The 16,567-nt window shown below is 29.8% G+C and overlaps 1 protein-coding gene and 1 pseudogene across 1 annotated transcript; both read left to right on the top strand.

Annotated features, from left to right (window-relative positions):
* The first annotated feature begins 1,938 nt into the window (after positions 1-1,938).
* LOC107920438 (light-harvesting complex-like protein 3 isotype 2, chloroplastic) lies at positions 1,939-4,857 on the top strand. The gene is made up of 3 exons (XM_016850168.2): positions 1,939-2,563; positions 4,225-4,362; positions 4,457-4,857. The coding sequence occupies exons 1-3, from the start codon at positions 2,188-2,190 to the stop codon at positions 4,699-4,701; spliced, it is 759 nt and encodes a 252-aa protein (XP_016705657.1). The 5' UTR covers positions 1,939-2,187; the 3' UTR covers positions 4,702-4,857.
* Positions 4,858-4,925: 68 nt separating this feature from the next.
* Positions 4,926-7,314, top strand: LOC107919135 (uncharacterized; annotated as a pseudogene).
* Positions 7,315-16,567: the final 9,253 nt, after the last annotated feature.

Genomic DNA, 16,567 nt, shown 5'->3' with positions numbered 1-16,567 from the left:
TCACTTCTGAATAATTTGAAGATATAAAATAATTCTCAAGTCATTTTTTATTATGGTGAGAAAGTACATTTACCACAAATAACGATACATGTAATCTATTTTTCTTAATGCATCATTTCATCAACTAACGCAAGTCATCAATGTTACACTAGGCTAGTAAAAAGATTGATTGGACATAGAAAATTAGTGTTCAAATAATTTGTAATTAAGTTTCGACTCTGCATCTTACAATATTATCTAGTCCCAAAGTTATTATATTTATATGTTCTAAAGATGTAGTTTCCACACATATGCGTGTGATAGAATTTATAATCTAATTTCACTTTCTTTTTTTAAAAGTTGAAGTTGAATTGAATATTTACATCTTCAAAAACCTAATAAACAAAAAACAAAATGGTATAAATATTCCTATCAATTAAGAAAATTAAATAAATTAACCTCTCTAAAAATTATAAAAATTTAAAAAACCTATAAAAATATTAAATTAGATTTTTTATTAAAAGAAAAACTTTAAAATGATAAATTCAAGGACGTTTTTTTAAGACCAACCTTTTAAGTTTTGACATCAATTATCTTTAAATATTTTAATTAATTAAATTTTATAAAAAAAAATATTTAAAAACTACTTCATTGAAAGATTTTTTAATATTTTTTTCAAATTTTTATTCATAATACTTTTTTAAAAAATAAGAGATTAAAGTTAAAAAAAAAAATTATGATTAAAAGTCAAAATGTAACACGTTTAGTAGGATGGAGTGAGTATTAATGATGCCGTAAAATTTTTTACAATATATATGGTCTCAAATTTATTTATTTTAACTTAAAATTTAATCATGTTGCCAATAATATTTTAACTTGAGCTTTTTATTTTTTAAATTTGACTCGAACAAATATATTTGAATCAATCTAATTTTATTTTATCCAATTTAATTTGAAAAAACTTAAATTGAAGTAAAATGATAAAAATAAAATAACTCAACTAACTCAAAAATTTTCACTCAATTTAACTTAATTCAGTTCAACACCCACCTCTACTTTTTTGAAATAAAAAAAAAACAATGTCATTTTCTAAGATTTGTGAAAATCTTTATTTGTTATTTGATAATTAAATGATAAAAATTAATATTATTTTGTTGGTTTGAATTTGATAATTATTCTAATATTATGGTTTAAAATTTTTTCTTAGTTTAAGTTAATCTTTAAATTTAATAATTATTGATTTAAGTTTTCGTTTTTGTCTTTAATCCTTAAACATAGTAAATATATCATAGACTATTTAAAAAAGAAAAACAATTATGTAAGTTAAAAAATTTAGTTGGAGTAAAAAAATTGAAAACTTCAACTAAAATCAGAGCTCAAATACTGTATTAATTCAATCTTGAAATTGATGCCTTTGAAGCTGAAATCAAGCAACATAGATGTCTTGCAATAAGGTGATTTTATTTCCCATTACACGTGTCGAGTTGGTAAAGCTTCACCCTTTCTTCCACTTTAATGAGATTTATTATATGCATCCAACAAAGGGAATGGTATCTGTTTTTCCTTTTTCTTCTTGAAATAAAGAAAAAAGGATGGTAATACTAACTATTCATCCAGTTTTATTTTTTTTAATTACTAGTAAAAATATAATTCATTTTTCATTATTAGAGTAGAGATTATTAAAATATATTTATGGTAATCTAATTTTTTTGTTAATGAAAAGATAACGCTTAATAGTAATTTTAACTCTAATATTTATATATTATGTTAATTTAGTTTTATTTTAACATACAATTAGATAATTACAAACATTAAAAGTTAAACTTTTTTTTAAAAACATAAAACATAAAAAATAATTAAAATAGTAAAAATAAATATTTTATATTTTAATAAATTTCCTAACTCAATAGTTGGGTCCGTCCCATTTAATTCCAAACCCCACTTTGGGAAATAAAAAATCACCTTGGATTATTTTTCAATCCCTAGCTTAGCGGTCTTACATGAAATGTGGTAAATGGTTGGACAAAGTAGCCCAAAGTATCAAACTGCAATAACTTCCAATTTTTTAAGTCAAATTGGTGGATGACTGACAGCCTCAAACACCACACCCTTCTCCCTACAAACTGAACTCAGCCATGAACTGAAAAGGAAAAGTTCATCACTTCACCATCATCCTCAAAAAAACAAAACAAAACTGAACACGAATCTATGTCAATATCCATGGCCTTGTTTTCTCCTCCTTGTCCTACCTCCTTCTCCGTCAACCCCAATTTCACCCACAAACCCGCTCTTTTTCTCCCTCTTAAGAGACCCTTTCTTTCGCTTTCCACTCCCAAGTCTTTACCAGACAATGGAGCTGGAGTTTCAGCTTCTGTTCCTGCCATTGAAGACCCAAAACCCAGTCAGAATGACCCCGTCCTTGAAAAGGCCGTGGAGGGATCTTCTGGGCCTAACGGGGCGGCTACCAGCACAGAAATTGAGGTTTTGAGCAAGTTTGAGGATCCTAGGTGGATCGGAGGAACTTGGGACTTGAAACAGTTTCAGAAAAATGGCACCACTGACTGGGATGCTGTTATTGATGCTGGTAAGTTTTTTCTTCTTTTTCTTTTTAATTTTTTTTTTCAAATTTCTACTTGCAAAACCTGAATAAATTGTTATTTTTTGTTGGTTTCTTGAAAGGGTCTTAATGAAACTGATGTTAAATGCATTTCCTTTGATTCAAACTTAAAGCATTTTGTTCCCTTCTTGTTCTTTGATAAGAGAGAAGGACAGAAGGAATGGTTGTTAAAACTGTGACTGCAAAAAAGCTTTCCGTGACTGGCAGTTGCTTATCTTATGTGGGTAACGACAAGGTTCGGTTGTTTAGCTGATAATCAACAGATGCGGTGGTACTTAGAACAGGAAATGACTATGTTTGTAGAGTTAACTGATAATCAACAGATTGATACATTTTGTACTTGTTAGAATGGTAGTTCAAAGTGGTGTTCTACGACGATGCTGTTTAGCTGAAATAGGACGGTGATACAAATGACAGTAATGCTATTATTGTGCATTAATAATCGACTGTTCACATATGCAGTAAGTGGTATTATTGATTCAGAACAGATTAGTATTAAGGTGGTACAAAGGATATTTGGTAGGTGTCAGGTGTTCTGGTTTGTATTCATTGCAAGCTCTACTCCCATTTGAAGCCGATTTAATGAAATATACTAATACAACAAACTCTTTCTTTTGTTAAACAAAAGCCTATCTAGGCTTGTGATCTGGCAACATCTAAATGGAAAAGGATACTTATTAAAGAACAAAGAAACATACTTGGAGTCCACCGACACTAGAAAACAGTGGTTAGTGGTTAGGCCAGAAGATTAATGGGGCCTTTTTCTGATTTGATGTTGTTGAGGCCTAGACAGGTTTTTTGTGATTGTAATTTCCTTATGATTGTTTTGGTATGCCCCATCCCTGTATTCTTTTTTGCTCTTGTACAGTTAAACTAAGTGAATCCTGTGAAAAATCCTGACCTTCGCTAAATTAATGTATTAGAGTTATCAATGAAAGTCATTAGGGTAAAAAATGACATATAGGCTATTAGTGTTGTTGATGTCCTTTTTGTGATGGATTTGGCTTAAGAATATCCTTTGAAGAGGGTTAGCTGAGCTTGGACACTAGGGGTTTTTGAAGTATAATGTGAGCTAGGAGTCGTCAGAGCTTATGCTCTGGGACACTATCTGATGCTTAAATCAATAAGTGTAGTATAATGGAGAAGGCAGCAATAGACAAGAGCACGTACAGAGAGTGAGAGTCTAGAGAGAAAGAAAGAGACCTGTATCTGGGGAGTCTTTGGGCTGCCCATTTCTTGGCCATTGGTTGCCCGTTTTGGCTTGTTGGCATGCTAGTTTGCCTAGTCTGCGTAGTGACCAGTTTGTTGGCCCTGCAACCTTGATTGCCCAAGATCCTTCCTGACAAGGCTGCCAGCTCTTGATAGTTGTTGTGCCAAGCGGCCCACTCCTTGACGATTCTAAGTGCTTAGGCTTTTGTGAGCTTGTGACCTGGTTCATATATATTAGTATAACAAGTGTCATCTGTGTTTTTACTAAACTCTATGTTCATTTACATACATTATTCTTGCTTGACTTTGAGGGTTTGAACCATTGAGGCAAATACATGCTATGTTTGAAATTCTAGTCTAATTTTTCCTGTTGATTCTATTATTCCTTTGTTTGTGACAAACTTACTTGAACTCCACAGAGGTCAGGAGGAGAAAATGGCTCCAGGATAATCCAGAAACTACCAGTAATGACGACCCTGTAGTGTTTGACACTGCCATCATACCTTGGTGGGCATGGATGAAGAGATTCCATCTACCTGAAGCTGAATTGCTTAATGGTTTGTGCAAATCTATGTTGTTCTGACATTGTGGCTCCAGTAGTCGCATTACTGGTTTGTTTAACCCCAATTCAATGTTATGAGTTTTATGCAGGCCGTGCAGCAATGGTTGGGTTCTTCATGGCATATCTGTTTGATAGCTTGACTGGAGTAGGATTGGTTGACCAAATGAGCAACTTCTTTTGCAAGACCCTATTGTTTGTAGCTGTTGCGGGAGTGCTTTTAATCAGGAAGAATGAAGATTTGGATAACATCAAGAAGCTTATTGAAGAGACAACCTTTTATGACAAGCAATGGCAAGCAACTTGGCAGGATGACAATAGTTCCAACAGCAACTAGTTCAATTGTAGTTTCTTAACATTTTTTTTTCACCAATGCCGTATTTTCAGCTCTCCCCTGTTTGTAAGGAAACTTGAAATATGAGTCCTTTCTATACGCCTAGCTATGTTGTGTGCGTGATTTTAGCCTCAACGAATATATGAAAGTTTCAGCTAATGCTTTCCCTCGTCTTATATATTATATATCACAAATAATCGAGAACTGGACAGTTTCTTTTAATAGAAAGTTTAGATTTTTTTTGTTAGGTGTAAGATTTTTGGTTAAGTTAAATGGCAATGTCAAGTGGAAAGCAATGCAACAAAAGATTGGTGATTCATCATCAACCACTTTTTTTTTTTATTAATATAAGTTTTTATGGGTTGAAAAAATTTCAGAAAATAAGTATGGTTGGTTGTTGTACCTTTTTATTTAAGAAATTTTTAATGTTAAAAGATAATTAAATTATACCAATATGTATTTCCTTGCATGGTATTCACATTTTTCATTACGGTCAGGGCCAAGGGTGCTGTTTAATTTGCATAAGTTTCATCAATTTGGAACCTTTTTAGAAAATACCGACGAGGTCGGTTGATCGATTCAACCAATGATTCCAAGGTCGGCTTTCTCTGTTTGGCTATTGTATTATCTTTGTGTTTGCAACATCAAATATGTCAGCTTCCGATGATTTCTCCAACTCAAATTCTCTTCTTGTCAACAACAGCATGCCAACCAAAACGGTAAGCCCCCCTCCCTCTGGTTTCATCTCCAGGTTCTGAATCTTATACATGATGAAGCAAATAAATAACTTGGGATGATTTTTCAGGCAACATACTGTGAACAAAAGGCCGTGTTCGTAACTGTTTATGTAGAGAAACCCCGGAGGAGGGCATCGTTGAAGGCTTGAACACAGCCATTCTATTCACCAGATCATCAATCAAGAACTGATTCAACATAAGCATGGTGGAGCTGGCAAAGGGTACAATAGAAGAGCTGAGCTTCTTCACTACTCTCGGCGCCTAAGGGAGTCTGCTCGATCATCCGCATCCAGAGCTTTACAGTCAAAGCCTGTTTCTTCCATTGATCAGCAGCAGCCACCTTCAAAAAAAGTATTTCACCCACTAATGCTTTAATTACATTAGTTAGAACATGAATCAAAATTATTATCTTGTCATAGTCTCTTAAGGTTTTGCCACTCCCAAGTGTATCTCTGCAAATCCAAACTCGAAATATAACACGCATGAGTGTAATTTGCAGAATTGATGCCAATTTATATATTAAATCAATTGCTATCTATTTTGGAAGGTGCACTCATTTGTATGTTATATTTCGATTTCTTAGGAAGCCAACTTGAAGGTGTGGCAAAACCTTAAAAGAATTTCGATTTTATGTTGTTACGAAATGGTCCAGTGAGTTGTGTCGGATCATGACAATAACCAAAAGAAAAGAAGAAGAAGAGCTATTTCAGTCCTTGGATCCTTTTTCTTTTCTTCCACTTTGGAGTTACAGTCAAAAGAGATTAAATTTCTAGTTTGATGAGATATTTGCTTCATATAGCCACTAGTATAGTCCTTTTTTTTAAGTTGAAGCAATGTGGATTAAAGAGAAAAAGAAAAAGCAGAAGTAACTACATAAAGGGGTTGTTTGATTCAAAATGGGTCCATAAGCATTTATTGTCAAAGAAGATAAAGAAAGATTAGTTGTGATTCCTCTCCCCTTTTTCATTTTTGATGTGGTAGATTAGGGCTGTCCAAAGAAAGGCAACATATTCCAGGACTCCAGCTTGTTTTGACAAATGGGGAATACTGGTTCCAAGTTTTTTAAAATCATTGAAGAGCCTCCTCCAATCCAAGAAAACTGAGAACAAAAGGAAAAATAGATCCACAAGCAATAATAAGATCAAAGCCGTAATGAAAAGCCTACAGGTGATGTGCAAAATTACCATCATTCTTATGACTTAATGACTAGTTCATTTCTTCATTGTTATAAAGGAAATGGTCCCCCTTTCTTTCTCTCAGAGTCAGATGCAAAAGAAATGGAGGTTTCTTTCAAAACCAAACTCCAGGTTGCATAAGAATAAGCATCGGTAAAGCCCAATTTTAGCTGGTTTCCCCGTAAATTGTTGTAAATGTTTTGGAAGAGGTTACTATTGGGTGAGTTATATGTATTAGCACGAATTTCAACATTCATTTGTAGCTTGTAGCGGCAGAGTATGCTCTTTCTTGAACAATAAAGTGACGATTATTTGTAGACACGTCTCAGATCAATTTTCTATAATGTGTAAAGCATTCGTTGTCTCAATTGCTTGTAATATGAGCTATAGGGGCGTTGATCCATTGCATCTGAGTTTCAATACTGTGGCAACATCTGGAATAGCACAAAGAAATTGAACGTAGTGTTTGAAATTGGAAATGAATTTACGACTCCTGGTTCGCCAAAAATCAAATGGAGTAGGTGGGCCAAAGTTGGTTTGTTAATTGAGCTAGAAGGGGGACACCCAAACTTGAGCAATATGGAGGCAGCTTTAGGGAGCTCTGATCGAGTTGTTTTTGGATTCGATTAGGAAGTATATGTTCAAATATTTCTGGATTGAATCAACTTAGGTTGGATATTTTCACATTCAAATAAATTTATGCTTGGATTATCTTCGGTTTTTGGCTATTGCTCTTTCCACCAATTGAATTCCTTCCTTTTTTTAGAGAACCTTTTCCAAACTATGCTGAAATTCTCAATTTGCTAGTTTTTTAACACATGTTGGAAAATAACAGTTTTAAGGCAAAGTGAAGTAAAGAAGAGGAAAATAAGAAGAGGATGAATACATAATCATTTAGATTTATCAATTCAATTTTGTGCAATAATTAATCTAGATCATCTATTAGCTAAAATTCAATCTATTTTTACAACCCTAATATTGAATCCAATTGTTACAATTACTCTTAAAATATCCTCACTGTAATAGCCCAAATTTGACCGGGTTTAAATAAAGAAAAAATTAGATAAATAAATAAACATTTATTAAAAAGTCCATTGAAAGTCCAGGCCTACTGTTGCTACCCAAAGCCCAAATACAAAAACCCATATCCGGGTATAACCCAATAGCCAAAACAATACCTAATACCCCTAGGCTAAACCCAAATCCAAATAAGACCCGTTACACCCAGCAGCCCATCAGACTCATTATCTCTGCTAGCCTAAGTCAGACCTAACCCATTACATTACAGACTTTGACCCAAAACAAAATAGCCCAAAAGGCCCAACAGACTTAAGAGAAACAAGGAAACCCTAGGGTTTCCTGAATACTGTGGCGCCGCAAACATTTCTGGAAGCTTCGGGGAGTGTCTGGCAACCCCCAAATCGAGGCCACTGTTTAATGAGTTGTCCCAAGGGGCTTCAATGCTCATCAATGCCCCGATCATCGGTCGTCCCTTGGTCTGGCCCCAAATTACGTCATGACCATCACCGAGGCTCCATCAGCACCGTCATCAGTGCACGCGTCTACACCAGCATGGTCACTGTCGGATCCCTCGCTCGATTGCCTGCAAGAAAAGGAAACAAACAACAAATACGCGAAAAAGCAGAGTAGAAAATGACAAGGAAATCACAGCACATCAGTCAAAGATACAAGAAATCAGAGATTTCTTTCCTTATGTAACAAATCAGTAGGCTATAAAAAAGCCTTTGTAACCCTTGTAATGGACACAGATACAGAGATAAAAAACGAATACAAACAGTTTCAAAGGTGATAATCGAGTGACTTGTTCTCTATTTTTTTTTTGCCCATATATATGAACTGTTTAGCAAAATACTAAGGGAATTTGAAAAGGAGAAGAACTACCTGTTTTGGATCTTGAGAGACGAGGATTTTTAAACCCTCCGATCTTCATATACAGTGGCCCTTAGGGCGGCGCGTGGACCGGTGCGTGGCGTACGAAGGCCAGAACCGGAGCTCCCTTCCTCTCTCTCTTTCAGAGAGAATTTTTTAGTTTTTTTTAAATCGGGGTTCAAATGAATTTTAAGCTGAGAAGGTAGCTTATATAGCTTGAACGAAACGGTGCCGTTCTGCGACCCCCAGGATCCGCGTGTTGACCCGATTACCCGGGGAGGATCCTCGCATTTTTTAAAATTGGGTTAATTTCCCAATCGGTCCTCCTACCCCTTTTGCGTTTACAATTAAACTTTATTTCATTTATGATTTGGCCCTATTATTTTATTTTAGTTTTAATTAGGCCCTGACAGTTGTTAAATTATATTCTGAGAAACGTGGCCGTTTTGGGAATAGGGTATTTTGCCCAGTGAGTCCCTCTAATTTTACGCGCGTTCTAAATAGGGCCTCAATTCAGTTTTGTTTCTTTGAAATTCCCCTTGTAATTTTGTTAAACTCTAAATTTAGTCCTATATTTATTATTCTATATATATATATTATTATTTGCTTTATTTTAATTTTACTTTTATTTTATATATTATAAAATTATTTTATTATAAGTATTATTTTAATTATATATGATTATTACTTATTATGTATCATTTTTCTTAAATATTATTTTACATTTCTTTATATATTATTATATTTTCACATATATTATAATTATTAATTATATATATATTGTTTTATATGTTACTTTATATTATATCTATTATTTTTCTTATATGTTTATATTACATTTTATTATATAATCTTTATTATGTTTTATTTTTATGTTATTGTTTTTTTATATATATAATGTATCACAAATTATATTATTTATGTTTATATTATATATATTATTTTAAAAATGTAAATTATTATTATTACATCATATTTTAACTCACATTATATGCACATTTCATTTTTTTTATTTACTATATATTATTTCATTTTAAACTAATATTGTTATATTATGAAATCTCTTACATACTTTCAAACCAATATATTATTATATAATTATTATTCTTTTATTCTTGTTACTATGTTATTATATTATATATTATATACTATTTTAAAATGGTTATGAAACGTCTTGTTTTTTTAATTGTATGTATATTTTGTTAGCAATCAATTACTTTTTTTTTTATATGTTTTATATTGTATGTATCATGTATGTGTTAAGTTTATTTTTATTATAATTATATGCAAATACATTATTTGATTATGTTTTTATATCATGCATCATTTAAATATTATTCCATATGTTTATATACTTTGTTTATTCATTTTCAATACATGCTATACATATATCTTTGTTTGCATTCTTTTTGCTTTATATATATTATTCTTTTTATCGTAGTATTCATTTTTTTATTTACCTAGTACAATAATATATTATTATGATTTATAATGTAGTACACTTCTCCATACATCATCTTTAAAAAGACAAGACTCCAAAATTTTCAAAAAAATACAAAGGCAATGCTTGATGTTTGGAAATTTCGAAAAGTAGTGCCCTAACTTATTGGGTTGCAACTTTCCTCGTTAAGTTCGAATAGTCAAGTACCCTTCTAAGTTTTTAAGATTTTCAAAATACGAGCAACTGTCTTGGAATTTCAAAGCGTTGTGTCCTAACTTATTGGATGTGGCGATTTGTCGTTTCGAGATAGGGATTTCCAAAAGGTTAACTTAGTGTCAATGTTTTGATACGAGTGAACCCAAATTGTCAAAATCAAAGAATTTTAAAGAGGATTACATCTTAATTTTTTTTAAATTTCCGACATTAAAGACATTTGATAATCAATTAGGTACCAATTTTTGGGCATTACGAGGGTGCTAACCCTTCCTCGTACGTAACCGACTCCCGAACTCGTTCTTTTATTTTGTGGACCAAAACTAATGATTTAAAAACAAAATGTTTTAAAGGTGATCCAATCACACCTAAAAAGATTGGTGGCGACTCCCGTTTTCGTTTTTTAAAATCGATTCCCATTTTCCCAAATTCGATTTGAAAATGGTTTCGACACTCACCTACAAATAATAAAATTCTCTCTTTAAAAAAAATATCACACAACAAGAAACTGTTGTAACTAAGCTACCTATTTATGGTCCATTTTAAGAGACTCTTCAGCAGGGTTTTAAAAAGCTTTAATCTCAATTTTTTTCATTTCAATTATCTTAAATATATATCTAAAATATTCCTTTATAAAAAAAATCTTTCAACAACTTTAAATAATCCAATTGGGATAGATAACATAAACTCTTCTCCTCCATTAAGAAGTCATTTGATTAGGTTAAAACACAAACATGAGTTTGATTATTATTTTCCTGTATCACCAATCCGTTGTTACATAAGACCATTTTATATAAGGCCCAAATAAAATGAAGCACGATCAATTATGCCAATACAAAAATCTTTGATTGTTTCAAACTAGTTATTTTAACTGTTGTTTTGACATTAAATAAAACAGGTAGTCAAAGTATCTAATAAATATAAACATTAACTATTAATGACTTTTTTTGATAATAAACAATTAATATAATTATATAAAATTTATAAATTAAATATTTACAATTTTTTATTTTAATTAGTATTATATAATTTTATTTATTCCTTTTTGGCTTTTAGTTATAAATTTAGATTTTTTTTTACTCTAAACCAGATTTAACTTAAGACTCAAAATTAAATTGGTCTTAAGCTTGGATTGTTACTTGTTCAGCCTTTATTGGATTTAAAATTTTCGGACATAGATTTTTTGGACTCAAAACTCAAAATTTATTAGTCTTGGATTTCTTTTATTTCAGAGTTTTCCGAGCTTTTTTTTTTTTTTTTGAGCTTTTAAATCAATTTGTATAGAATCAAATCCTGTCACAAATTGGTTAGGACGAGTTTCTGGGCTTGAGCTTTAGCTCTATTATTACTGTTGTGACTCTGTTTGTCATTTTGCTTTGTAAAGTGGAAAAAATGTTTAAAAGATTAAAATTTTAAGGAGTAAAAAAAATAGAAAAATTAGAAGAAAACATTTTCTTCTTATAATTGAAAATAGAAAAATTGAAATAAAAATTAATTTTCCTTGTGGTAAAATAAATTTTTAATTTTTTTCAAAAAAATCATTTAAGCTTCTCCAAATATTTTAAACCTAAATGAGCCTATGAACTAACAAACTAGACCAAACAGGTCATTTCATTGACGTTTACCATTAATATTTAACGACAACACTAATATAGTCATTAATAGACACCACATCAACACAAATTATTAACGTAAAAGTGTCACATCACCATCTACTATTAACGTAACAATATAAAAAATAAAAATCAAATTTACAATTATTTTAAAAATAAATACACAATGAATCTAGAGACTTATTTGTCTAGATTCATACTAAAACTATAAAAAAGCATAAATTTATAAAAAAAATTAAAAAAATTTATAAAAATGAATAGAAATTATTTTAAAACCATAAAATTTTATAAAGTTTATAAAAATTTTTTTATTAAAAACCATAAAAAATTTAGAAAAAATATTATAAAATTTTTTTAGAAATTAATTAAAAATCATAAAATTTTATAAATATTAAATTATTTTTTATAATATTTTATAAAAAAATATTGTTCTCATTCAGATTAATTTATTTGATTAATTTAAATTGAGAAAATTGAAAATTGAGAGGAAAAAATATACCAAAAAATTTCTCGATCTTGATATTATAATATAAGTTATTTTATATAAGATATAAAATAATAATTTTTTATAAATTTTATATGATTTTAATTAATTTCTAATAATTTTATAAATTTTAATTTTTTATAATTTTTTATAACTCTCATATTTAGGTTATCTTAGTATAGTTTTTATTGCATTTTTGGAGGTGATTTTTGCACTTAGGCGTTTATTACATTTTATTATTATTTAGCTTAATTATGTTTTATATGACTTTTATCATTTTTAGAGTTAACTCAGATTTACTTATTATTTTTCTCTATACACTGTAGCCTTCACATGAAGAATGGAAGGCTTGAACCATAAAGTAAAAAATAGTGAAGAGAAGTCTTCTGCTCAATCAAATTTTACACAATATTCAATTCAAAATTTTCAAATAACAAACAACCCTCTCCATCACAATTCTACTTCTAGTGGAGCAAAATGATTCCAAACCTAAACCTAAAAATAAAGGGAGACATGATTTAAGAAGAAAAAAAAAGGAAAAATAGTAAGGATTCAACTTGAAGGCTAAGAAATAATTCTCTCATATCAAAGGGAACTTCAAGCTTTGTAAAGACGAGAAGAAAAAGAGATCCAAAGCACTCGGCATTAGTTTAATAATTATTTTTATCTCTAGATTGTTATTTTTTTACTTTTAATGTAAGTTTGTTGAATTTCTTCTTGTGATGTTTTCTTAAGTCAACATAAACTAAACCCTATTTTTCTTGGAACAATGATGAATCCTTTTTTTTAGTTATTTATTTATTTTCTCTTCAATTGTTTTAATTTTTGTTAATTATTAATTCAGTCCCATGCTTATTTAATTTGCTTACCTGATCACCAAGTTTCATTAATTTAGTAATCTTAATTTGTCTTTAAAGAGAGAATGTAATGACCTGAATTTTTACAGTTATCGAAAAAGTGCATTTTCAGGTCTCCGTTTCTGAAAAATAGATTTGTAAACATTTATTAAAAATATTTACGAAGTTAAGAGACTGATTAATTAAAGTTTAATGAAGCAAATTAGCTTAAATAAAGGATAATTAGATAAAAGGATTAAATTGAATGAAGTGTGAAAGTTTAATTATAGGATAAAAAAATTGAAAGGACTAAATAAGTAAATAAGCCAAAGGAGTGCCAAGCGTATGGCCAAAATAAAATACATGTGTAATAAGTATTATACATACATTTGTAATACATGTATGTATTTACTTATTATTTAAGTAAATAATTAATGTATTTATTATTATTAAATTGATATTATATGATGAATGATTAAATAAAGACAAGTGTATGGTAATGATTTGGTACAAATGCATTAATAAAAAATACATATATTTGTAATATATGTATTTGATATTAAATGGATATTTATTATTTAGTGAAAGATATTTATTAAATAAATAATTATATTATAATATATTTATATGATGAATAAATGTAAAATGACAAGTGTATGGTGAGGATGAAATACAAATATAATAATATATGTGTGTCCAAGTGTAAAATAAATATTTGATATTAAGTAGATATTTAATAAAGTCATTATTATTATTGTTATTATATATATTATTGTTATTATATATATTATATATATATATAAAGTAAAACAAAAGAGAAAGAGAGAAAGAAAAAGAAACAGAGAAGGAGACGAAATAGGGGAAAGAAAGGAAGGAAAGAAAAATAAAAGGAAAATTGGGGTCTTTGAAGCCTTAAGTTTTACTAGGTAAGTCAATTTGATCCCTTTTCTTGTAATTTTGATGTTTATGGAATTCTAGAGAAGAGTACTACATGAATTATATCAAAAGTTAGGAAGTTAATGAATTTTTATGTGTTGATTAAGTTGAACAAAAAGATGAATTAAGGGCTAAATTGATAGAAATTCAAGTTAGAAATGAAATAAGGATTGAATTGTAAAGTGATTCATAAGTTTTATGCTTTAAGGACTAAATTGAAAGAATTTCAAAATTATGGTTTTATGATGAAAAATAGATAATTATGTCTAAGTTTGTTTAAAAATTGAGTAGAAATAAAGTATTAATTAAGATAGAAAAGTAAGTGAATTTAGTTAGGATTAAATTGAAATTGAAGTAGAAAATCAACATTTTGTATTATGACTGTTTGGGACAGCAGCAGTAGTTTAAGTTTTAAAAATCACCAAAAATTGTATAAATTGAATTAGAGGATGAATAAAATATGAAATTAAATCTTATTGAGTGTAATTTCTTATAGAAGAAACGGTGTAAGCAATTGAATTGTAAATTATGAGATATAATGAGTTTTGCTAGACAAGGTCAGAATGAATTCGAGTTCCCCTGTTTTGACTTTGGAAAATAACCAAAAATTGAAAAAAAAATAATTAGAGGCTTAAAGTTATATGTTTAGAATCCATAATGAGTCTATTTTCAGGAGAAATCAACAGGAATATTATCCGAGTTCTGTACTATGAGATAATTAATTTTTAGTGAAGAAGGGTCGAAACTGTCAGACAGCAGAATAGGGGTGAATTTAAAGAATAAACTGTATTTAATGGCTAAATGAAAAATTCTGAAAATTTTATGGTAAGAAGACTTGTGAGTCTAGTTTCAGGAGAAATTAGCGGATCTTAATTTAGAATTCTGTAACTTTAGATATAAATTAGTAATGTATTAATGATTATAAATTGTATTAATTTCGTAGTCAATGTGGTATCGGAAATCTCAGCTAAGAAAGAACAAGACAAAGTCAACAGGAGTTAGCTCGAAAATTACGGTTTGTATTTTTATAATCCGAACTTAATACTTAAATTGTTGGATTTATTATTTAATATATATATATATGTAGTAGGTGTTTTGAGATGATTATATGAATTGTATTGAATATTGATTATATTGAATTGATTTATGAATATATGTGAATTGTTATTGAATTGAAATTGAAATTGAAATTAAAATGTAAATTGATTGGAAAAGTGAAACAAATAAAATACATGAGAAGTTAATATTGGAATGGCTTTGATTGGATGATATGGAATTGAACCAAATTGAATTGAATGTGATTATTTGAAATGTATATTGATTGAAAAGAAATTAGTGATTTTAAATTTGATTGGACAAAAAATAAATAAAAAAATATGAATTGAATAAAAATAAAATAAATTATGAATATGTGTAAATATGTGAATTGTGTATTGATTGAAAAGTGGTTGGAATTGAACCGAAGTATGATTATATGTGAATATCTGAAATATATATTGGTATTGAATTGTATACTGATTAGAAAGTGGAAAAGTGAATTTGAATTGAATTGAATTGAATTGAATTGAATGGAATGGAATTATGATTAATTGAAATGTGTATTGGTTGGATATTGAAATATGAGAAATTGTGATTGAATTGAAAGCGAATTTGAAATAGAAAAATGATTTGAATACCCTATTAACTAGTCGGACTGAGTCGGATATAGTTGGCATGCCATAGGATTTGGAAGTGTTCAGGCACTGAGTGCCATACTGGTGTGTTTGGTTGGAATCCGTATATCCGTCAAAGTCCGAGTCTTGTTAATAGGGGTAAATATGAATATTAAGTAAAATTGGAATAAGAATTAAATTTCCTATTAACTTGTCGGGCTAGTCGGATATAATTGGCATGCCATAGGATTGGAAGAGTACGGGATTTATCGACTTTACCGATCGGGCACTTTATGTGCCGTATTTTAGGCATTTATGTGCTAGTTATTGTTACCGCTACTGCTACTGTTACCGATTCGGCACTTTGTGTGTCAAATATTGTTACTGCTACTGTTACCGATTCGGCACTGTGTGTGTTGAATATTGTTACTGTTACTGTTACCGATTCGGCACTTTGTGTGTCAAATATTGTTATTGTTACCGTTACCGATTCAGCACTTTGTGTGTTGAATACTGTTACTGTTCCGGATTTGTTCCAATGAGGTACTTTGTGTACCATACTGCTACTATTACTGTTCTGACTTCGACCGATGAGGCACTATGTGCCGTACTAGTGTGTTGGTTAGATCCGTGTATCCGTCTGAGTCCGAGTCATGTTAATAGGGGTAAATAAGGTATAAAATAACTGATTATTACTGAATAATTGATTGTTACCGGATAATTGACTGTTACTGGATATTAGACTGTTACTGAATAACTGAATATTACTGAATAATTGATCATTACTGAATAACTGATTATCACTGAATGAATGACTGCTACTGAATAACTTAATAGTTACTGAATATCTGATTTTACTGAATAATTGACTGTTACTGGATAGCCGATCAAT

The sequence above is a fragment of the Gossypium hirsutum genome, chromosome A08, assembly GCF_007990345.1.
Source record: "Gossypium hirsutum isolate 1008001.06 chromosome A08, Gossypium_hirsutum_v2.1, whole genome shotgun sequence".
Classification (NCBI taxonomy): domain Eukaryota; kingdom Viridiplantae; phylum Streptophyta; class Magnoliopsida; order Malvales; family Malvaceae; genus Gossypium; species Gossypium hirsutum.
This window is presented reverse-complemented; position numbering and strand designations above follow the sequence as displayed.

Excerpts from the sequence above, each read along its gene's own strand:
- LOC107920438 (XM_016850168.2), top strand. The coding sequence starts at position 2,188 with ATGTCAATATCCATGGCCTTGTTTTCTCCTCCTTGTCCTACCTCCTTC. Across the intron at positions 2,564-4,224 it reads GGATGCTGTTATTGATGCTG|AGGTCAGGAGGAGAAAATGG; the intron begins GTAAGTTTTTTC and ends TGAACTCCACAG. Across the intron at positions 4,363-4,456 it reads TGAAGCTGAATTGCTTAATG|GCCGTGCAGCAATGGTTGGG; the intron begins GTTTGTGCAAAT and ends AGTTTTATGCAG.